Below are 25,319 nucleotides of genomic sequence, written 5' to 3' on the forward strand. Positions count from 1 at the left end.
ACTCTTCCCAGTGGCTTATATGGTCCCCTTTCATGCTGATTGGGTTAGAGGGCATACAAGTTATAGGAGATATAGGGACCCTGCTCCCCAAAAAGTAAGGGGTCTATGTCCCCCCCCCACGACCTTGGATGACTACATCTCTGAACACAACAGCAGCCAGCAACTGGTATGGTACAAATTTCTTCATTGCTTGGCAGTTAATGCAGACTACCCAGGTTTCCCAGGTTGACAGAGCTCACTCTGGGGCAATTGGGTCACCTGTATGGGCTCAGAGAATTAGTTTTCCAGCACAATCCTACTCATGCCTACTCAGAACTAATTCCTGTTGAACGCAGAGTATTGCCTACATTGTTTATCTTTCACATTTTGCTTTTCCCAGTCACAGAGAAGGCTGCAACCAGATGGATTTTTACAGTGCATGGTGTACCAGCTTTGTGCTACGTTGAGAAAGAAATGCTGTGCATTATCGAGGCTCTGTAGATTTACACTGAGATAAAGATACATTAATATTTAAAAATATGTATGTATGTATTTATTTGATGAGAGCCAGTGTGGTGTAGTGGTTAAGGTGCTGGACTGTGACCTGGGAGACCAGGGTTTGAATCCCCACACAGCCATGAAGCTCACTGGGTGAGCTTGGGCCAGTCACTGCCTCTTAGCCTCAGAGGGAGGCAATGGTAAACCCCCTCTGAATTGTTGGATGTTGTATCTGGCGCAAGCAGATGCCCCGGATGCAGAACAGTATAGTGACAGGCTAGATGCCGGTTGAAGCAATGAGCCGGACAAGCAATAAGTTTTAAGAGTTACTTTACTGACAATATATCACAAGCTCTCTCTATACAAACTCCTCGACCCCCACACCCTGCCAGTTTGAGTTTCCAGCTATATACTGATAAGACAGCTGGTTGTCCTGGCAACGTGTCCTTGAGGAGTGCACGTCCACTCCAGCCTTGTGAGCTACTTGGCCTTGTAACTCTGCCATGGAAAAATACTCTTAGGAACTTTTTACTTGCCAACATGAATACCGCTCACCATGAAAACCCTATTCATAGGGTCGCCCATAAGTGGGAATCGACTTGAAGGCAGTCCATTTTATTTTTCATTTATTTGATAACCCACTTCCCCCCATGGTCACAGAATGGTTTACAGCAGTTTTCAATAGTTCTGTTCCCAAGGGGCTCACAAGCTGAGCAAATCAAATTGTTTGGAAGATAAAAGAGGCCAAATGAAATAAAAACATTGTTTATGAAAAAGAAAATTAACACCCTATGTCACACTGTAACCACCTGATCCAAAAAGCCACCCAAAGTACAGTGTGTTTTGCATCTCACACCTGTGAAAAGCCTCTTTGTTAGAGGCATTGAAGATGAGAGAGCTTGCCTCTGGCAAATGGCTGATGTGAAGAAAGAGGGCAACCTCAAACAGTGGGTTGCATGTTGATGAAAAATGTAACATGTAAAACCACTGTTGGAGAACTAAATTCCCAAATGTTGTTGAAAGCCAATAATTCTTAACATTCTTATTCTCTTTTTCAGAGAGTGCACATTGCTAGTACTGTACATCCATCCAATGTTGGCACTCTAGAAATGCAATTTTTATAGTTCAGCTATAGCAAGAAGCTACTTTATACAAGAATCATAGAACATTAATGTTGGGTTGGTCTCTCATTCAGTGATTTCAGTGGATGATCTAAGTGGAAAATATAATGGCTCTGTAAAATAATAGGAATAATAAAACCTGGTTTGACTTTCTTTTGGGAAGGGCATGGAGCCCCCTTTCCCCAATTAAACCAAAACTAAAATAGAAAACAGATGGTTAACTCAATCTGTAACGGTAGAATTAAGCTTTGACACAAACTAATCAAAGGTGAAAACCCACACCACAAAGAAATGAATTGTTTTTCTAAACTAAAGTTGTATTCCTCTCTTGAGACCAGCAAAATTTATTAAATGCTCATTTAATGTGCTATGCTACTTGCTGTTGATCTCTGAAAGACATCAAAGCAATCTAGTAGTTGGAAGTATGACTGGTGACCTGTTGCTTTTACATTCACCAAAGGCCCCTGATCTTTCTTTTTTCCCCTCCCACCTTTGCCTTCTGATAATATCAGAATTACATGTGATCAAAACAAAACACAAACTGGCCTAGATTTTCATATCTGGTCTGTTAAAACACCTCTGTAACCAGATTTGCATTCATCACTCCTCTTCCCCTAATCTGGGCACACATATATACACACAGGTCCCATAACAATTCCATTTAAAAGCCATTAAGGGAAAAATTATATTTAGGTTTTTCTTTTTAAATTTATGGTAAACCTCAACTGTTTCACCATTTTGAAACAAGATGGCAATCTGAACCTTTCAAAACTGCACTTATTTTAACCACGGATTTCAAAATTCCACTGATTTTTTGGGTTTCTTAGAATTCCCAAGCAACGCTAGGTATAATTAAGGTTGCCAGGTCTCCAGTTTTTGCCCAGAGACTCCAGATTTTTGAGGTCCTCTCCGGGTGGATCACCTTAATCTCCGGACTCTCGGCTTTCATTTTTTAAATAAAAGTTTCTAGGTGGTCTGGCTCCTGAGATATACATCAAAACATCAGCCTTCTGTGAAATGATCTCTTAGCTGGTTGATCTAACCCCGCCCTTTCAGGTTTGTAGCCAATAAATGAAGTTCAGGGTTGTGATTGACAGGGGATTTATTGGCCCCCAGGCAGTACCTAGACCCTATAGCAAAGGTAGAAACTGTTGTTATCTGACAATCTCATAAATTGAAGGAAGATATAGCTTTCAGCAGTACCAAAAGTTGTTTTCTTGTGTGCAGAAGTCAAACAAGTTTAAATTTTCCTGGGCTGTTGAAGAGGGCAGTCTGTTGAAAACCTTCCCAATATGAAGTTTTAATCCAATACTTCTTTTCTGGGAGTGAAGCTGCAATGCTAATCCCACAAATCCAGAGTAAACTGCACTGAATTCAGTAGGTCTTACTTTTGAGTAGACATGGTTAGGATTGTGCTGTAAATTAATGGGACTTTTGAATGAACATAGCTAAGGATTGTGTTTGTGTTGTAAATCTTTCCTCCTCCAATCCTATTTTTAAAGCAATTAGGCAAGGCTTACATAAGTATCACTGCTTTTATTATGTAGGAAACTAATACTTCCAATATTTCTGGAAAAGACTATTGCCTGGAATCCTGGAGAGCCAATGCTAGTCCATGTCATCTATACTGAGCTAGATAGTAAATAGCCTGAATCGGTATAAGGCAGATTCCTTTGTTCCTAAAAGTGGAAAGAGACTAAACGGCCACAGTGACTCCAAAATATATTTATGTATTTTATTTACAACATTTATATACCACTTTATTGTAAAACACCTCAAAGCCATTTATAGAAGGAATTAAAACAATAAAATTATTGGCAAAAACAGACAGGTATTTAAAAACACTCAAAATAATAAAACCAACAATGAGTTAAAAACAGATAAAAAACACAATATGTTGTACCTGCTTGGGTAGGCTTGCCTAAACAAAAATGTTTTTAGCAGGTGCTGAAAAGAGTACAATGAAGATGTCTGCCTGATGTCAATAGGCAGGGAGTACCAAAGTGTAGGTGCTGCCACACTAAAGGTCTGATTTCTTACAAGAGCAGAACAAGTACTATGTGGCACCCATAACACAGAAAGCACACCTTGAACTTGACCCGGTAGCAAATCAGCAACCAGTGCAGATTTCAGAACAGAGGTATTATGTACTGATAGGGTCTCACTCATGTCAGCAATTATGCCACAGCATGCTGCATTAAGTACAGCCCCCGAGTCAGGTTGTGTTGCATGGGGATTTCTGTGACCTTGGCTGACTGGCTGCCACAATTTTTTAGTTTTGGTTTTGGTTATGAATCCTGACTGTTTGTGAGATGCTGAGTTTTCTGCCTTACTCATAGGAATTTTATTGTGGTTGGTTTAGCATTGCATTTAGGAAATCATCATTGCCTTTTCTTTTCTTTTTTCTATTTGAATTTCATTTATTTTTAACCTCACTCATTTACATCCATAGAAGCAACAACAGTGGTTTCATGTTCTCAGCTCAACCCTCTTAAACCTACTGATGATGGTTTGTTTTTTGCTCAATAGCGGTAAAAGAGAATTCACATACTGGGAAGCATGGCTGCAATTGTTGTTGTTCCCAAGCTGCTGTCTGTGAAGGTAGACCAAACAATGTGTGTTTTCTCTCTGTCAATTAATACTCACTGGAGTTGGGTTGGCTGTCAAAGTGAGTTTATAGCAGTCCACAGGGTAGACAGAAAAAGGTAGAGAATCTTCTTACTCTTACTCATTTCTCAAACCTCCTTCTGAAGTGAAGGGTCAAATCTGTAAAGAAGTTTGGAGCAGCCATGTTAAAAGGTAGGGGCAGGGCATTCCAGGCAGGGGGTTCCGAATCCTGCTTGGATATGGCTATCTTTGCTGAGGATCCCTAGTCAAGCTTTACCAACAGCATAAACCAAACCATATCATTTTTAAATTGCTTTTTAAAAATGTGTTTTTAAATGTGTATATTTGTTTTTAATGTTTTCAATTGTTGTAAACCTCCCAGAGAGCTTCAGCTATGGGGCAGTAAACAAATGTAATAAATAAATAAATAAATTTCTACTCAGAAGTAAGTACTATTTTCTATGGAGCTTAGTAAGTGTGTTTAGAATTGCAGCCTTCCGGGGCTTCCATCTTTACTCCTGAGTGCTCCTGTCTAATATCTCCACAATACTAGGCTCCTTTCTTCCTACAATGGCCTTCTGATGACTGGCTTGGCCTGACGGCACTTAAACCCTCCTTTCCAGAAGCAAGTAGGCTAGATTAAATGTTCCCTACCCAGGCTCCATCTTTTAGTTAAGATTTCTATCTTAATTTCCAATCAGAGAAATGTTTTTGTTTGAATTGTATGCTCCAAGCAACTGTGGTTGATGTATCATGCTTAATGACATCACTAGGGCCCATCTCTGTGACATCACGATGACATATCCCCATGACATCACTAGAGCCCGCCCCTGAAATCTCAGGGTTTGGAATGCTTCTAACGTATTAATTTATTATTTGATTTATATCCCGCCCTTCCTCCCAGCAGGAGCCCAATCCTTGGCAATCCTAGGTATACTACTGCTAGTAAATAAATAATAATCAATCTATGAATGACCTACTCTCAGCTTCTGCCTAACCAGAGGGCCATTTCATACATTAGGCACAGCAAACCTCACAGAACTCTGCAATTCCTGACTGGAATGATACACGTTGGCTGCATCCACACTTTATATTTTTATGAGACACCAAGATACTTTTAGCTTAAAACATTTTATAGACACAAGCTTACTCTCCCATGTGTTCCAGTTTAAGCTTTTCTCTTCTGATCTTTGCCTATTTATGTTTTTACTTTTTAAAATATTATTATTATTACATTTATTGCCTGCCCTTCAAAAGCAGGACCAGCAGGTTTGTAACAATTTCTGTGCGCTGCTTAAGAATATATTTTTTTCTTGATGTAGTGGTATAGAAATGTATGTAGAAATCAGAGATGAAAGCCTCCAACCAAGGAAAGCTTTTTGGGCAAACGACACTCATCTGTCAATCATCTGATGTCATATTATGTTAGATCTCCATCTGCAATCTTAGTGCTAAGCATCACAGCACTAAGATAGGAGATAAGCCTCTGCTTGCTCTTGAAAGGCAGCCCTAGAGCTTGTGTAATTAATCTTTGATTCCCTCAGCGAATTTGTGTCAATGGGAAAGATTTTTTTTTAAAAAAAATGATAGTGGAAGTGTGTGTGTGTGTGTGTGTGTGTGTGTGTGTGAGAGAGAGAGAGAGAGAGAGAGAGAGAGAAGCTGGTCCCAGCCTCCTGCCTGGCCAAAATAAGCCAACAGGCCATAGGGAATGGTTGTGGATCTCCCTGTAATCACACACACCCCCTGCCCCTAGTAGGATTGCTCTGCTGATCACTCTATTGGATTTGTAAAGAAGCTTTGTATTTCTAGATTTTTAAAAATTTGGCTTTTGAGCACTGGATATAGTTACCCTTACAAATGTAAGCAGAAAACTAAGAATGCATCATGTCAAAATTGGCGATAAAAGGGACACACAGCCAGAGCTTGGAAGATTACTTTTTAAAAGTAATAAATTACAGTTACAATTACATGGCTCAAAAAGTAGTAATTAACGTTACAATTGCAATTGCTCTGAAAGTAACTGATTACTTTTTCTCAAAAGTAATCACTACAATTACATTTCAGTTATTTTTTTTTTTAAAGACTACAAGGTGCTGGCCTTGGCTGCTGCACATCTAAGTAGTCTAAAACAACATTAAAAATAAATACACACATACAGAGGTAGTAGAATAATTCTTTTTATCCATAAGATAGCAATGGTGGTCTCTCTGCTGGTAAGGGAGGCGGGAAGAGGCGGGAAGGGAGGAAGAGGCCACTACTCAGATCAGCAAGCATAATCTCTCTCACTTAACCACCTCCCAGACACTGCCCTGCCAACAATTAAGGGACAATCACCCAAGCAAACATTTTTCCCTGAGATGCAAAAAAGCTAAAATACTGCAAATGCAGCACAGTAGCCAGAGAGGGTGGTGGAGGCCACTTTGTGTGCCAAGTGCAAACACAGTATTCATGCACACACACACACACACACACACACACATCATTTTTCACCTCCACAGTCCTCCTGTGACACATTTGCCAAACACTTTGCTGATAAAATTGAGCACCTGAAGAACACGATTCCGTACGCCGTGGACACAGGAAGTGGGCCAGAGTCGGCCAGTTGCATCCCGGTCTGGTGGGATCGGTTTTGGCCTCTTCCCTCTGAGGAAGTGGACAAGGTGCTCTCTACTGTGAGGCCGACCACCTGTCTGTTTGACCCTTGCCCTACATGGCTCATTGTGGGCTGCAAAGAGAGACTGAGCGAAGGGATCAAGGCAGTGGTAAATGCTTCCTTGGAAGAGGGTGCACTGCCATTAGCCCTCAAGGAGGCAGTAATAAAGCCCATTCTGAAAAAGTCCTCCTTGGATCCCCAAGAGTTGAACAACTTTCGCCCAGTCTCTAATCTACCATTTTTGGGCAAGGTGATCGAGCGAGCGGTGGCCACACAGTTACAGTCACACTTGGATGAAGCAGATTATTTAGATCCATTCCAATCGGGCTTCAGGACTGGACATGGAACTGAAACAGCCTTGGTCGCTCTGGTGGATGATTTGAGGAGGGCGTTGGATAGGGGAGAACATGCCTTCCTTGTCCTCCTGGATCTCTCAGCGGCTTTCGATACCGTTGACCACAGTATCCTCCTGGATCGCCTGGAGGGAATGGGAATAGGGGGCACTGTTTTACAGTGGTTCCGTTCCTATCTCTCAGACAGGCACCAACGGGTGGCACTGGGAGATGAGGCTTCAGACCCTTGGCCTCTCAATTGTGGTGTGCCACAGGGTTCTATCCTCTCTCCCATGCTATTTAACATCTATGTAAAGCCGCTGGGGGCCATCATCAGGAGATTTGGGTTGCAGTGTCACCAATATGTGGATAACACTCAGCTCTATCTCTCATTTAAGTCCTCACCAAAGTTGGCTGTGGATACCATTTCCAAGTGCCTGGAGTCCGTAAGTGAATGGATGGGAGGTAATAGGCTGAAACTGAACCCCGACAAGACCGAGGTACTGCTTGTGGGAGACAAGAGGAGGTTGGGTGATATTGACCTGGTGTTAAATGGGGTAAGATTGCCCCTGAAGGACCAGGTTTGCAGCCTCGGGGTCATTCTTGACTCCCAGCTGTCCATGGAGGCTCAGGTTTTGGCAGTGAGCCGGGCAGCTTGGTATCAATTACATCTAATACAGAGGCTGCGACCCTACCTTCCTGTCCATCTGCTCCCACGGGTGGTGCATGCCCTGGTCTCCTCTCGCTTAGACTACTGTAATGCACTCTACGTTGGGTTATCCTTGAGGACGGTCTGGAAACTACAGCTGGTACAGAATGCGGCGGCACGGTTGATCACGAACAGCCGCCGCCGTGATCATATCACTCCAGTGCTAGAAGACCTGCACTGGTTACCAGTTGTTTACCGGGCCCAATTCAAGGTGTTGGTGTTAACCTTTAAAGCCCTACACGGTTTTGGTCCAGTTTATTTAAAGGAGCGCCTCCAGCATCATCAAATATGCCACCTGACGAGATCAGCCTCACAAGACCTTCTCTCGGTCCCGCCAGTTAAAACAGCTAGGCTGGTGCGGACCAGAGAGAGGGCATTTTCGATTGTGGCCCCCACCCTCTGGAATTCTCTGCCATATAATCTTCACCATGCCCCCTCCCTGGTAGGTTTCCGCCGAGAATTGAAAACCTGGCTGTTTAGGTGGGCCTATGGGACTTTTGGGTAATCTAGTTTTATTTTGTAAAGATGTGGGTGGGTTTAGATTAAGTAGAGTCTGATGTTGTATTTGTATTTATATGTTATATTTTAATTTTCTGTACGTCGCCTAGAGTGGCCGTTAATTTGGCCAGATAGGCGACTTAGAAATAAAATTTTATTATTATTATTATTATTTATGTCCATTCTACTGCTGCCTCCTCCTCCTCCTTTATCCATGTTCTTGCCCTCTGGCTCCTTTTTCTCTCCACTCCATTTTTACCACCACTATCCATTTTTTAAAGCAATTGTTTTCTCCACTCCACCCCGTCTAACTCTCCACCTCCTCCCTTGTCACCTCCTGCCCACCCACAGAACATGAGAGAAGAGCGATGCTGCACAGAAGCCCAGTTTGAGGCACATGATTTTCATTCACAAATCAGAGGAGCAGAAGACTTCCCCTGCTTCCCCCCCCCCCCAAGTAATGCCCAAAAATAATGCTGGAAACATTACAATTACTCCACAACAGTAATAAAATTATTCCTAGTTCTATTACAATCAAAATGTACAGTAATTACCCACTCGTTACTCAAAAAAGTAATGAATTACAATGGATGAATTACTTCCAAGCTCTGCACACAGCACCCAAAGAACTAGCAATGCCTATTATTTGAGCAGGGAATTGCTAGGACTGGTAGGGCCTGCCCAAGCAGAGGTTGTGCAGTCTTACCAGCCATGTGGAACAGAGCCATAACCCTGAGAATATTTCACTGTCACAAATGAACCGTTTATAAAGAACACGTACAGTAAGTATTCCCTGCTTAGTCAGTTTTATACTTCAAAAGGGGCTTCAGAAGAAGTTGTTTTAACTAACTTGTCAGACTATTATTAAATAACTATTTAACTGTAGAGAAAAATAAAGGCCTTTGGAGTTTAATACATGTCATATTTGATTTTTAAAACAAAGAGGGTGTTTTTTTTGCAAGGCTGCTAAAATTGTCTTCCATTTCCTCAATCAATCTCTGACACCTAATCAGTAGAACCATATCATTTAAACAAATACCATCACTTATAAAAGCACCTTTTTACAGCTGCCTCCCATTAGGGGCTATAATTTAACACACACCTCACATTGAAACTGTAAAGGTTGGGCTGACTTTAATACAACTAGATTGTTTAAACATGTAAAATGAGAAAAACAATGTCACACAGCTGAAATAGTGACATATAGGTGTAAGAGGAAAAAAATAATCAAATTGCTGTAGAAAGTACCCAAGCTTATAACTCCTTCGTACCACTATTATAACAAGCTGGACTAATCATGTCATTGATATGGCTCCAGGTTTCAGGGGACCCAAGGCACAATGCTCTCTGGTGAGCCCATCCTCCCTTCTTGGGCTTACCCAAGCCTATAGTGGAGGAGGAATGGGGGTGCTCCCCCATGGTATGCTTTGCTCCCCCTACAATTTTTGGGGGAAATTGTCTTCTTTCTAATTTGTGACATGACAGACAATGACAACCTCCATTTCAAGAAAGATAGCTTGTTTTAAGGACAGGAACAATTTAAAAATAGAATTCTCTGAAAAATTCAGTGAATGAGGCAGGATGAGTGCACAACAAAAGTGTCATCTGGAAGAGCCCCCAAAATTTCCTCAGTCAAGACTTTCCCTTACTGAAGGTGGATTTTTCATGATCACAATCACCCTATAATTATTTAAGTAATCTTGAAAACAACAGCCAGTCTGGCTCGTATTGGGAGGAAGGGCGGGATATAAATCTAGATGATAGATTAGATAGATAGATAGATAGATAGATAGATAGATAGATAGATAGATAGATAGATAGATAGATAGATAGATAGATAGATAGATAGATAGATAGATAGATAGATAGATAGATAGATAGATAGATAGATAGATAGATAGATAGATAGATAGATAGATAGATAGATAGATAGATAGATAGATAGATAGATAGATAGATAGATAGATAGATAGATAGATAGATAGATAGATAGATAGATAGATAGATAGATAGATAGATAGATAGATAGATAGATAGATAGATAGATAGATAGATAGATAGATAGATAGATAGATAGATAGATAGATAGATAGATAGATAGATAGATAGATAGATAGATAGATAGATAGATAGATAGATAGATAGATAGATAGATAGATAGATAGATAGATAGATAGATAGATAGATAGATAGATAGATAGATAGATAGATAGATAGATAGATAGATAGATAGATAGATAGATAGATAGATAGATAGATAGATAGATAGATAGATAGATAGATAGATAGATAGATAGATAGATAGATAGATAGATAGATAGATAGATAGATAGATAGATAGATAGATAGATAGATAGATAGATAGATAGATAGATAGATAGATAGATAGATAGATAGATAGATAGATAGATAGATAGATAGATAGATAGATAGATAGATAGATAGATAGATAGATAGATAGATAGATAGATAGATAGATAGATAGATAGATAGATAGATAGATAGATAGATAGATAGATAGATAGATAGATAGATAGATAGATAGATAGATAGATAGATAGATAGATAGATAGATAGATAGATAGATAGATAGATAGATAGATAGATAGATAGATAGATAGATAGATAGATAGATAGATAGATAGATAGATAGATAGATAGATAGATAGATAGATAGATAGATAGATAGATAGATAGATAGATAGATAGATAGATAGATAGATAGATAGATAGATAGATAGATAGATAGATAGTAACATGACCCTTGAAGAGTTAAAGATTAGAACTCTGTATTTTGGGCTACAGTTAGATTCCACCCCTTGAACTTTCCTTTGCTCTGCTTTTTTTCATTTTCTCTTTCAGTTGTGCTGTCTACCCAGCCAGCAATAAAGAAGCATGTTTGTTTGTCTGCGGTAAGATGTAAGAGTTTGTTTATTCTGCAGTTATTATAATGAGTACAGCGGGAGTGTGTGCTTATTGATAAAGAGTGAAATAAAGAGATAACTTAAAGTGATCTGAAAAAAATAGCTACCCTTTACTCTTTTAAAGCACTCACTATACCCAAAATCATGGTGGCTTTTTTCCCCTTGTATTTCTTGATTACTTGATGGCAAAGGATGAAAACAGCCCTAGAGGAATAGAAATATTGCTGTGTACACTACAGTAAGCTAGCTAGGTGGCTGGCTGGACACCTAAGATGTAACTCAGGCCTAACTTCTGATTTTCCCAATATATGCAGCTCAGCATGAGGCCTTTTCAGGGTTTCTGGACAGAAAAATCAACCCAGCAAGCAGTAAAAAACATTCCAATTGCATTCCACAATTAGTTTTCAATTGCATAGCTTACCCTTTATATAGCAGCCAGTTAACATAAGAACATAAGAACATAAGAAGAGCCTGCTGGATCAGGCCAGTGGCCCATCTAGTCCAGCATCCTGTTCTCCCTGGAGCTGGCCGGCAACCACCCATTCTAGCACCTTGCCCAGGAATGGAACATTCGCCACAGGTCTATAATTGTTCAGGTTATCTGGGTCCAAAGAGGGTTTCTTCAGGAGCGGTCTCACAACCGCCTCTTTTAGGCAGTCAGGGACTACTCCCTCTCTCAGAGAGGCGTTTATTATCTCCTTGGCCCAGCCAGCGGTTCCGGTCCTGCCAGCTTTCACCAGCCAAGAGGGGCAAGGGTCCAGTACAGATGTGGTCGCCCGCACCAGTCCAAATCTGCAAAGTGATTTTCCTGTACCAATGTGTGAAATTTGGACCTCATAACTGCGATTCATAAAAATGCTCATCTATTGACCTCTTTCAGCAGTTAATACTAGAGGAGTGGCTCTGTGTGTGATAGCAAAAAAAATGTTCTTTGATGCATATCTCCTAAATGTATTTGTTTTATTATGACTTATGGTGGCCCTATGAATCAGCGACCTCCAATAGCAACGGCAACCCACCTGCCAGGAAATCTCCCCCCCCATTTCATTTCCTATATATGAAATGAAATAAGGGAAGGTTGGTATGGTGCAAACACGGGCAGAAGTACCAGATTGGCTCTTCCATTGTGTTTACACCACACTGACCTCCTTGCCCTTCACGGTAAGCAACAGTGATCCACCTGGCAGGAAGCTGGCTAGCAGTTCCACCCCACCCAGCAAACTCCTTCTGGCACTGGGACAAAACAAAACAACAGCAAAAATTGGGTGGAGTGCACAGAGCAGACCAATAGTGGGCTCTCCCAAAGTATTGGGGCCCCCGCAGCTGCAGAAGGATTCAAGAGGCTGCTGCCAGCCATCTTGATATGCATGCCATTGTATGACAGTTGATTATCTACAACAAGCACAATTCCAAGGGCTTGGGATGTACGCAGGCTTCACACATTTGCCACAGTATGCTTGGTCCTCAGGTTTGAGCAAGAAGTGTGAACCTGAAGTTGCAAATTGATTGGCCTGTCAGTTCACATGAGAGAGCCCTTCTTGGCTTGGAAGATGATGATGATGATGCAGGCAAACCTATATATATATGGACTTTGAAACTATAACCAATGTCAAAAATTCCCTTGGTCCCTCTGGTAATACTGTAGCGTGAGACAGAAACAAATCTACTGCATACACAAAGAACCCATATTCATCACAATATAAAATTTCACATCTACGTGTTCACTTCAGTAGTAGAATCTTCCATTTGTCTGAATAATCTCTATTAATATTCTCATCTTCCATGACTGAATCGCACACTTCATTTTCACACCATTCTTGATTGGTTCAATCCAAAGCTGATGAAATCCCAATGCAAATCTCCGAGGCATTTTAATTTTCTGTTAATGATGGTAATGTTTGTAATTCTCCTTTCCTCTCCTCTCCACTCCCCCTGCTCCTCCCCCATGGTTAGTTTTACCTATCCTAACCTTTGTTACATAGGAGTAAATCCCATTGAACTCAATAAACATGCAAATGATCACACCTGGCTTTCCCCTCCTTCTGCTCTCCTCTCCCTTCCTCCTTCCCTTCCTGCTTCCTTCTTCCTCCTTCCCTGCTCACTCCAGCTGTCCCTCCCTTCCCCCCAGTCAGTTTTACCTATCCTAAGCATGATTGCATGGGAGTAAATCCCACTGAACTCAATAAACATGCAAATGATCAAACCTGTTCTTCTCCTCTCCTCCCCCTCCTTCCTGCTTCCCTCACCGCTCCCTCCTCCCCCTCCCCTCCCCATTCCCTGTGGTCAGTTTCACCTATCCTAAGCATGGTTGCAGGGGAGTAAATCCCACTGAACTCAATAAGCATGCAAATGATCAATCAATTCTCAGCAAGCTTGCAGAGGATCCCATTTCTTACTTCCCGGATTAAAAAGCAGAGAAATTCACTAATAGGCAAAACACTTTGCGGTTTAAGAACGCACATGTTACCAAATTCTTCCAAGCTACACAGGAAGTCGATTGGACTGTGAAAGACCAACCGAAATTGTGCTTGCATTTTGACAAATTTGTAGGGCAGTACAATATCTCAGGAGTCAGGTCTCCTGTTCTCCTGGTGCATTCACTATAGTTGCCCAATTTCCCTGCTTTTTAAAGTTTGATAGAAATATCTGTGGGCTATAGGTATGTTCTTAAACCACAAGGTTTTTTGCCTATTAGTGAATTTAAATTGTATTTTGGCCTTATGTTTGCTTTGTTGTTGTTCTGTAGCTTTACCCTGATTTTTGATATTACCAGTTCATGATCTGTACAGCAGTCTGCTTCTGGTCTTGTTATGTTAATAGGTCTCTCATTAAATATCATTGATATCACTCGCTCAGACCTTGCGTTATAGCTCCTAATTGCTTTTACTACATCACTTCTCACTACTAAAGCAACCCTGTTTCTTCTTAATTTCTCATTTTCTGCATAAAATATTTGGTAGTTGCCTGATTGAAAATGTCCCAGTCTTTTCCTTTTTAGTATTGTAATGTTGATACATTCCATTTCTTGCTTGAAAATTTCTAACTCTCCCTGGTTCAAGCTTCTCACATTCCATGTTCCTATTGTGTACTTCGTACAACTCTGGACTCTCCTTTCGCATCTGTGCTCATCAGCCTTTGGGCTTCCATTCGGCTTTGATCCAGTGGCGTCATTAGTCACAGTGCTACTCATACTTGTCCGTTGTTCTTCCCCAGCAGTTCACTGAGTGCCATCTGACCTGGGGGTCTCATTTTCCAGCACTATCTCATGCTGCATTTTGGATACTCTATTCATAGGGTTTTCATGGTAAGAGGTATTCAGAGGTGGTTTACCATTGCCTTCCTCTGAGTCTGGATGCATCTTAGTCTCTTCTAGAGTCCTCACATGCCTTTAAAGAGGACCATGGTGGACCCATGCATCAGAACCGGGTGTGCTGCTATAAAGTGACAAGATAAATGTTAAAGTGCATTAGGGACACTTCCCCGGCCCCCACTTTTCTTGGAGCATCACGAGGAACCCTTTCCCCCAATCAGCTTACAATTAGAGAGTGAAAGTGTTCAGCACCTCCCCTCTTCCTCACCCCTAGCATGCTTTACATCTCTCCTCTCATCCCTTTATAGCAGGGAGGGGGAACCTAAAGCTCTTCAGATGTTGTTGGATTCCAGTTCCCATCAGTACCAGTTAGCATTGCCAAGGGTCAGGATGGGATGATGGGAGTTGCAGTTCAACAACCTTTGGAAGACCACAGGTTCCGTCTGCCTGCTTTCTAGCAATATAGATTCAGTTCTGACACACAAGTCTGCTGCTCTCATGTTTCATTTGGAATTTAAAGGCAAAGGAGCACATGCCTAGCAGCACTGCATAGTCTTCCTGAACGTAGAGAATAGCATGGTTTCAACTTTCAACAGATAAATGCTATCAGAATAAAGATGTCTTAAGTACCATTGGAGATTCAACTGCTGGGAGCAGCTTGAGACTTCTAATGTACAAAGGAAGGGATGGCGAATCTGTGACTCTCCAGGATATTGCTGAAGTGCAATTCTCATCATCCCTGACCATTCGCTGGGGCTGATGGGAGCTGAAATCCAACAACATCTGAAGGCCCATAGGTTCCCCATCCCTGCTATACAGGGATGAGAGGAGAGATTTTAAAGCATGCTAAGGGTGAGCAAGAGGGGACATATTGAACATTTCCACTCGCTACTTGGAAGCTGCTCTATTCACTGCCTCTGAACTTCCTCTGATATGATTTCTGATGAATTTAGTTCTGCTTCTGCTTTCCTGGCTTCTCCTCTCTGGAGAACTGTTCTTTCACACTTGACCTGAGGTCTTGCAGCCTCTCCCACTGTCTTCAGCTTGATGTAGTTATCAGTGATTTATTCCTGGTTAATCCTTTGTCTGGTTGTTGAGCATCAGACTGAGTTCCTGCTTCTCAGGGACTTTTCCTAGCAGTTATGAGGATCATGTTATTTCAAAAGGGGATCTTGTCTCCCTGCCAAGATTTGCCAAAGACAACACTGAAAGCAGAGTTAGGACCCCTGGACGAAGAGTTTCATATGTACTAAAACTGGCCCAAGATCTCTCATTTGCCTGTTTCAAGCACTGATCTGATCCCAAGATGATTAATAAAACAATATGTTGTGGGTTTGGGGGATGGAATGGATGATTCCTGTGAGTCCCCTTCCAGCCTCTGATTTGGAATCCTGTGCCTTGGGGTGAGGGGCTGGCTCTGCTGGCCAGATGAATTTCTTTTGTTAAGCTAATAGAGTGGCCAGGTTTGTTAACGGGTCTTTCAGGTGCCCAGCAACTGATGAATGGGCCAGGAAGATCCTTTTGTCATTGCAACTCTTCAGGAGAGCCTTCCCCCCCTCCCCTGGCTGCTAGGAGAGGTTTGTGTTTTTAGTGTGTGTTGAGTGTGTCTAAGAAAGGCTGGGAACTGGAGGCAGGCAGAGAGACTGGCTCTCTGCACCATGGCTTTAGGATGTCTCCTGTAACCCTGATGGAAAAGCTGGATATTGAACTGCTGATGCCTTGAACCCCTCCATCCTAAACTCCGGTTGGAATGTGTGTAAAAAACAAACCATATTTCATAAAGACACCACAGTCTCTGCTGACCTTCTTCCCAAGGAAACCAAACCCTGGCGAGCGCAGGGACCCCTGGAATCTCACCGCTCGGAGATTGGGGAGGCGCACAACAAAGACATATAAAAACTATGGTGGCCATGATTCTGCAAAAATCCATAAAGACTGTGATGACTGCCATTTTATTAGGCCACTGAGATTTGTTTGTGGTTTTTAGATTATGTAATGGGCCTACAAACAAGAGTAGAGCTCGAATTATCATAAGGAAAAATTCCCCTTCAGCTTGCAAAAAGCCAAACCACTGAAAAATTGAAATAGCTTTTGAAGGGAGGGTTCAAGAATCTGTAAAATTTTAACCTGTATTTAATTTGGTTACCTCTGGCTGACCTTGAAAAGACTTGAGTCAACCATAAATAAATAAATAAATAACCATAGCACATAAACATGAATAGGCTGATACACTGAAGGAGCACTCTGTTTATATGCCCCTTCCCTGTGACAAACAGACCTGATCTTTTGCAGGTACAAGTCTCTGAAAGGACTTTCTAAGTTATTTTCTGGGTTGCTTGCTGCCTGAGGAATTCATTCCTTGCTGGTATGAGAGATCCCTTGTAAGAACAGGTTAGTGTCCCACTGGTGTCACTTTTTATTCTATCGGGGCTAGGGAGTTTTTTATTAGGAATCCTGACTGCTGTGGGATGCTGAGTGTTCTGCCGTACTCATAGTAAACCTGTTGTGGTATTGCATTTAGGAAATCATTGCTGCCTTTTGTTTTTCTTTTTCTGTTTACATTTCATTTACTTTTAACCTCACTCCATCCATAGAAGCAACAACAGTGGTTCCGTGTGCTCAGCTCAACCTCCTTAAACCCACTGATGATGCACCTTGGTGGTTGCAAGATGGTTTGTTTCTTGCCCAATAGTAGTAAAAGAGAATTCACATACTGGGAAGCGTGGCTGCAATTGTTGTTGTTCCCAAGCTGTTGCCTGTGAAGGTAGACCAAACCATGTGTGTTTTCTCTCTGTCAATTATTTTCACTGGAATTGGGTTGACTGTCAAAATGAGTTTATAGCAACCCACAGGGGAGACAGAAAAAAGAAGAAAATCTTCTTACTCTTACTCATTTCTCAAACCTCTTTCTGAAGTGAAGGGTCGAATCTGTAAAGAAGTTTGGAGCAGCCATGTTAAAAGGAAGGGGCAGGGTATTCCAGTCAGGGGTTTGCCAACCCTGCTTAGATATGGATAGAGGATCTAGTCAAGCTTTATGAACAGCACAATCCAAACCATATCTACTCAGAAGTAAGTCCTGTTGAGTTCTATGGGGCTTACTCCCTTTGCAAGTGTGATTAGAATTGCAGCCTTCAGGAGCATCCATCTTTAGTCTTGAGTGCCCCTATCTAACATCTCCACAACATTAGGCTCCCTTCTTCCTACAATGGCTTTCTGGTGACTGGGCTGGCCTGGCCTGAGGGCGCTTAAACCCTTCTTACCAGAAGCAAATAGGCTATATTAAGTGTTCCCTACCCAGGCTCTTTTAGCTAACATTTCTATCTTAATTTCCAATCAGATGTTTTTGTTCGAAATGTTTTTGTATGTACCATAAGAACATAAGAAGAGCCTGCTGGATCAGGCCAGTGGCCCATCTAGTCCAGCATCCTGTTCTCACAGTGGCCAACCAGGTGCCTGGGGGAAGCCTGCAAACAGGACCCGAGTGCAAGAACACTCTCCCCTCCTGAGGCTTCTGGCAACTGGTTTTCAGAAGCATGCTGCCTCTGACTAGTAGCCATTGATAGCCCTGTCCTCCATGAATTTGTCTAATCTTCTTTTAAAGCCATCCAAGCTGGTGGCTATTACTGTGCGCTGAGTAAAGAAGTACTTCCTTTTGTCTGTCCTGAATCTTCCAACATTCAGCTTCTTTGAATGTCCATGAGTTCTCATATTGTGAGAGAGGGAGAAAAACTTTTCTCTATCCACTTTCTCAATGCCATGCATAATTTTATACACTTCTATCATGTCTCCTCTGACCCGACTTTTTTCTAAACTAAAAAGCCCCAAATGCTGCAACCTTTCCTCATAAGGGAGTCGCTCCATCCCCTTGATCATTCTGGTTGCCTTCTTCTGAACCTTTTCCAACTCTATAATATCCTGTTTGAGATGAGGCGACCAGAACTGTACACAGTATTCCAAATGCGGCCGCACCATAGATTTATACAACAGCATTATGATATCTGCTGTTTTATTTTCAGTACCTTTCCTAATTATCCCTAGCATGGAATTTGCCTTTTTCACAGCTGCCACACACTGGGTCAACATTTTCATCGTGCTGTCCACTATAACCCCGAGGTCTCTCTCCTGGTCGGTCACCGCCAGTTCAGACCCCATGAGTGTATATGTGAAATTCAGATTTTTTGCTCCAATATGCATAATTTTACACTTGTTTATATTGAATTGCATTTGCCATTTTTCTGCCCATTCATTCAGTTTGGAGAGCTCTTTTTGGAGCTCTTCGCAATCCCTTTTTGTTTTAACAACCCTGAACAATTTAGTATCGTCAGCAAACTTGGCCTCTTCACTGCTCACTCCTAATTCTAGGTCATTAATGAACAAGTTGAAAAGTACAGGTCCCAATACTGATCCTTGAGGGACTCCACTTTCTACAGCCCTCCATTGGGAGAACTGTCCATTTATTCCTACTCTCTGCTTTCTGCTTCTTAACCAATTCCTTATCCACAAGAGGACCTCTCCTCTTATTAACCAAGCAACTGTGGTTGATGCTTACTGTATTATGCTTAATAACATAATTCAGGCCCACCCCTGTGACATCACTAGAGCCTGCCCTGTGACATCATTCAGGCCCACCCCTGAAATCTCAGAGTTTGGGATGCTTCTGACCTGGCATCCCTAATCAGGGCTAATTTTATGATATAAAAATATGCATTCACAAATACCAGCCATGTTAGATGCTCTCCTTTTTTAAAAAATGTGGGAATCGCTCATCAGTGTTATTATGCATTTTCTCTCTCATTAGGTCCAGAGCAACTGACTCTGAACAAATAATTCAGAAAAATGTAAAGATTGCAAAGGGCTGATCACCTAACCCCTTTGTAAAAGACTGTTTTTAAAAGGCTATTTTTAACTACTCTTTGAAACTTTAGTTGTTTTTTATTATTGGTGTTTGCCACCCTGGGCTCCTCTGGAAGAATATAAATCTAGCTAAATAGATAATGATAAAAAACCCCAAAGGGCTGTATCCAATATTAGTCATACTGAAAGTAGACTCAGGGCCTGCCTAGATGTCCCTTTTTATTCTACATTCATGATGATTTGTTCTCATTATGCTGTGGGGATGGTCATACGTGATCCAGCTTTCAATACTATATGTGCCTGCAAAAGTTTTGGGGTGGTCACACGGTTTCATTTCCGTCAGTGCATACATACCCTGTAACTTCCTGCTGAAATTCTGTAACATTTCATACCACAAATGTTGTGGGATTTTTTGTCCTGCTTTTGTTGTACAATCCCCTCCAGACAGATATGTTAATATTGGGGAAACATCACAGAAATACAGCAGAATAAATCCACCGCTAATGCACTATTATTGCATCAAGTACATGTTGCAGAATATAAACACTGATCTGGAGGGGACTCTATTGAAATTAATGAACATGACTAATTTATGTTCATTAATTTCAATGGGTATACTCTGGGTAGTTGAATATAACCCTAAGTGCTTTGAGACACCACAGAATTAATCTAAGTTGCCCGAGGATGGTAATTTTGTATCTGAAAGTACCTTTAAAGGTGCTGTGAGAAATGAACTGCTGCAATAATGAACAAGGCTTCGCCATGAGGTCTTTGCTGGTCAAGTCATGTTATCACTGGTCTCATCTTTCTTTCAAAAGTATAACAATGCAATACTTACTTCCTTTAAGGCAGGGATGGAGAACCTGTGGTCTCCAGATGTTTCTGGACTCCAGCTTCCATCATCCTCAGACAGCATGGCCAAAGGTCAGGGATGATGGGAGCTGTAGTCCAACAAAATCTGGAGGGCCACAGGTTCACCATTCCTGCTTTTAAGATACTTACAGAACAATCCTACTGCACGATGCCTACTCAGAAGTTAGTTCCATGGCTTTCAGTGAGACTTACTCCCAAGCAAGTAAGTGTGATTAGGATTGCTGCTTTAGCATACCAACAAGTTACAACCCAATGTCTGATCTCCAGTGGTGAAATTCATAGGACAAAACACATCCTGTCATTTCTCTCTGGCTTATGGAGCTAGAGAATGTTACTGACCAAAGTGAAGCTTCTCATTTATTATTCTCTGTTTGTAAGAAGATTTCTCCCTTGAACACTAAGATATTGAAATAGCATTTGGTATATATATTCAGGACATAAAGCTGCCTTTTAAGTTTAGCTACTAGCTTGATCCCTACACCCATTTTCAAATAAGTTGTTTACCTTAAGAATATCAATATCTTGTTTTACTTTTCAGAACTGTACATTTAAAGCTCAAACTGTAGTTCAGCTCCCATAACCATTTCCAAGGTAGCAGAAGATGTAAAAAACTGTGTAATGTGATGTATTTGCCCTGATAATTGAGATATTGCAATGAAGCTTGTTGTACGTGTGTGATTTTGCATAAACTTGCATTGGAAGTTTGAATACCAATAGGGATGACTCCAGAAAAAAATAGTTTGGGGGAGTAAATGGCTGACAAATATCATAATTAGGGGAGCAAGAATCTAATCCACACCATGGAGGACTTTATATACTGAGACTGCTGGGGAAATGAATGGGTAATATAAGCAGACTTGGGAACTCTTGTAGATGAAAGGTGGAATATAAACCTAAATATTGTCATCATCACCTCCTTCCACATATGTGTCTCAAGGTGATGTGCTAAATATAATAAAACAGCCAAAAACCAGTTTAAAACATCACAGAAATAATATCAAATGAATTTAATAATATCAATGAAAACAATGCAAAGCAGACACCCATGGCAGAGACTTATATTGAAAGTAAGGCATCTGAAACACTGATTTACTAGAGTTTAATTCCCCTCTAACATTAAGGGGAGCTGAGAGCACATAACTGGATAAAGTCCATAACAGTATGCAATATATTCAAGGGTGCTACATTATCTACAGAAAGAACTATTTTTAATGGTTGACCTCACTTTGTGATAAGAGTCCATTGGAAATGGTATTCTGACCTCATGTGCTGTTATTGTAGCCATTCTTCCAGCCCACAAATCTCTGGGTGGTCACAATAACTTTGTCTGAGAGGCCAGTACATACATTTTCAATCAAAACCTTGTCAGATGATCTTCAGGAATCTGCCACAATGGAAGGGGGGAAGGTCCCCCACCTTTTCTAGATCAAATTCTTTGTGCTTATGAGATTCATCTGCCCTCCCAAGCTTTGTGACTGCAGCTTAACATGGGTCTGCAGCAACAGAATTGCGTTTTCCTTCTGGGTGGCCTCGGAAGCTCTATTTGTGTTTATCTGTCTAACTCTTGATTTCTGTCAAACTATGTATGAAATAATTGATACACAACTTCAGCTTCACTCTCTCACCAGCTGCTTATTTAAAGCCATTCATTCCATACTCATTTTGAAAGAATGCAAAAGACTGAAGTTACTAACTCTTAACACGGCCCCTGACAAAGAAATTAAGCAGATACTTTTTTAAAAAAGCATGTCTCCCACATAATACTACAAAGTGAAATATAGATTACACTTAACATTCCCTGTGCAATGTTTCACAACAAAGGCAGCATACTCATTTTTGTACAATATAGCTGAGTAATTTAGGCTAAAATTATAACTGACAAGTTTGATAACTTATCAAAACCAATGAGCTGAGCAAACACACACAAAAACATGGTGATGGAGAAGGTGAGAGTACAGCATTAGCAGTTGCATTTATTATGAGACATTTTGTGGAATTTTCATGTTTGTTTCCTGTTAATCTACAGGAATTTTCTCTTCTAAGCACAGTCAATTGGGGCTATACTCTGATGCCCTTGCTTATATGAAATATTACCTTATTTTGTGAAAATCACAATTGGAGACATAAATGAAGCATCTAGAAATGAAATATCTAGAAATAAAGCAGGATCAGTTTTATGTTGAAGAAGCTAATAATAACTGTTTTACAGAGCATTCCTATGCAAGTCTGCTCAGAAATAAGTCCCAGTCTGTACCATGGGACTTACTCCGAGACAAGTGTGTACACAGGATTAGACACAGAGAGTCTTGGAGCTTAATTTAGGAAACTTTTAGTACAAATTTTAATTAACAAACACACTCGGTATTTACAAACAGGATAGTTTTTAGATATACCACAACGAGAGAGAGAGAGAGATTTATAACTAGGAGAATTCATGTGCTATTTATTTGAGTTGTGATTAAACAACATATGGAGCTCTTAGCATAAAGGTACAGCTGTAAATGGTAAACAGCCTATATGTTTTCTGGTAAAATCTTTATCAAACATTATTATCAGACTGTCCTAGCATTTGAAGTGAATGTGGTATATTTAGTACATTATCTGCAACTGCAAATATATTCATCAGAAAAACATTTATCCGAGCTTTATGGGCACAATTCTATACATATCTATTCAGTAGTAAGTCCCACCGAGTTCAACTGGGCTTATTCCCAGGTCAGTGGGAATTCCAATCCTAACTTTTGCAAGGAAAGAAGGTAGATTTAGTATGAAAACAGGATGTTGACATCACACACACCTCTCACACACGAAGCGATGTGCAGAGTACTTGATGGACTGACCTGAATAACTTCCCTGCTTAACGGTTTCAATTTGACTTGAACGAAAGTATATTTTCTAAAATCCAGACAACTTTGTTTGGTACTTACAGTCTTTAAATGCAAGTGCGGGATCTCTGTGAGGCAGGACCTGGGAAATTATATGTTGTAGAGATTCCAAGGTTCTGTCCATCGTGGTCTGCTTTTTTCCAGACTGCATCCACAAAGTATCCACCACATGCCTGAGTCTTCCAGTTCTGTCCTGAATTTATGCAGTTCATTGATGAACTGGATTACCAAAGAATCTCTTTCAACATCTGCCAATCAGACATTGCTTAGATTCAAAAGACCCTTCAGGGGGTCCTCCTCCCTGGCTCACTTATCTTTGTTGTAGGCTGAGCTAATTAGCTGGAGAGGCAAGCTGACAGGCTCCTTCCTACTGCTTTCTTCTGTTAAACACACCCACCTACTGGCTAGCTGGAGAAGCTAATAACGTGAAAGACATTCCTCTTTTCATCCTGAGGTTGACTGAAGCTACTGAACCAGACAAGATTTGGGTTTCTGCTGATTTAATAAGAATTCACCCCCAATTTTTTTTTTAATTGGGAGGGCGGAATGTGAAGATTAATATGGGATAGGGTGACCATGTGTCCTACTTTCTAGTAAACTGCTTAGAGGTTTATTGCAATCAAGCAGTGTATAAATTTTGTTACGTTAATGAATACTTGACCTAGTGCTTGAAGGGCTGTCTGAGGACAGTCCTCTGCTTGAAAGGGACCAGGGTGGTGTGAGCAGTCCTTCAAGATCAGCTTGTGTAGGCCCCCCTCCAGACTGGTGCCTGTAATGGCAAAGTGTTCATTTTAAAACAAAAATAGCACACACACACATTTAGATCACTTTCTTGCTTGGTGACATCAGTGTCTCGTGGTTCCTGTCGAATGAAAGTACGCTTTTGGGGGATTTGTCTGTATGTGTGATTTTTCTCTATTTCATGCTCTGTTTAAGCACTTGCATCACTTTTTTGATGTACACAGGGCCAGCTGTTTGGCTTGGAATTTCATTATAAAATTATCATAACATTCGACAAAATCCAATGTTACTAATCCTCAGAGTTTCATTTAAAAACAAGTCTCCTCTCAGTATGACTTAGCTGGATATCACCCTTTATTGTGGAAAAACCAAAATTCATAGTTATGGGTGGATCATATTTGAAAATTTTATTTTAGCTTATGTTGAAAGATTTACTTCCATTGATGACTATTTGAACATGATTTCACCAGCTGGTAGTGTTTTTGTGAATTATTACTGTACATTTTTACTTTTACTCTGACTTAAATCACATGTACTTAACTCCCAGATAGGTCCAATTGAACTGAGTGGGATAAGATTGGACTGCACACAGGTGATTCAGATACTGTTTAAAGAAATAATGTGGCTAGTCCCTGCTAAAATGAACTCACCTATGCTAATGGTTTGGGCATGAGAAAATTTCATCAGTTGATTTGCTTCCTAATTTGAAATTTATATTTATTATTTTATATAACGCCATGGAGCATTACATAGGTCCCTGCCCCAGAGATCTTATAATTTAAGTTTGATTAGGGTGTTGGGGTAGAAAACAGAAGAAAAGTTTGGGGTGAAGAAAAAAGGAAGAGGAAAGGGTAATGTGAAGAAATGCAGTAACATGTATTTACACTGCTTTCACATATGGGGCTTGTTAAGGCAGTTTTGCGGATTAAAATGGTAGCACTTCTTTCCCAATTTCTGAAATTCCTTTCACACTGCAGCACTTGTTGCATTAAAGAACCATGGCTTTTTCAGTTGATATACTGGCATTTCGCACAAATGTCTTTCACACTGCTGCAATTGACAATATCTTCTTTTCCTCCCTCACCAGTTATACACATGCACACTATTGTTCCCCCATAATTCACTGCACAGGTTGGTAGTCTTCATTCATGAAGAGACTTATTATGGCCCCTTTTTATCATTTCTTTTGGAATGTCCTCAAATATATCAATATTTCTGTGTTTGCTCCTTAACTGAAGCTTATTTTTCCCCTCACCCCATATGTGTAGGAGGTCTAGGATCACATCCTGTCACTGTTCAACTCCTCTCCCTTTAGCATCTGAAATTATTTTTGTG

At 40.7% G+C, this 25,319-nt stretch overlaps 1 protein-coding gene across 1 annotated transcript in view; it reads right to left on the minus strand.

The window, feature by feature from the left end:
* The window catches only part of LIX1 (limb and CNS expressed 1), a 65,582-nt gene extending 42,094 nt beyond the window's left edge, over nucleotides 1-23,488 (minus strand). The window contains exon 1 of the mRNA XM_061637837.1: nucleotides 23,286-23,488. Within this exon, the coding sequence (XP_061493821.1) occupies nucleotides 23,286-23,394 (109 nt within the window). The 5' untranslated portion in view covers nucleotides 23,395-23,488. The remainder of the gene's footprint in view (nucleotides 1-23,285) is intronic.
* Between the last annotated feature and the right edge of the window lie 1,831 nt (nucleotides 23,489-25,319).

Source organism: Rhineura floridana, chromosome 1 (assembly GCF_030035675.1).
Source record: "Rhineura floridana isolate rRhiFlo1 chromosome 1, rRhiFlo1.hap2, whole genome shotgun sequence".
Classification (NCBI taxonomy): domain Eukaryota; kingdom Metazoa; phylum Chordata; class Lepidosauria; order Squamata; family Rhineuridae; genus Rhineura; species Rhineura floridana.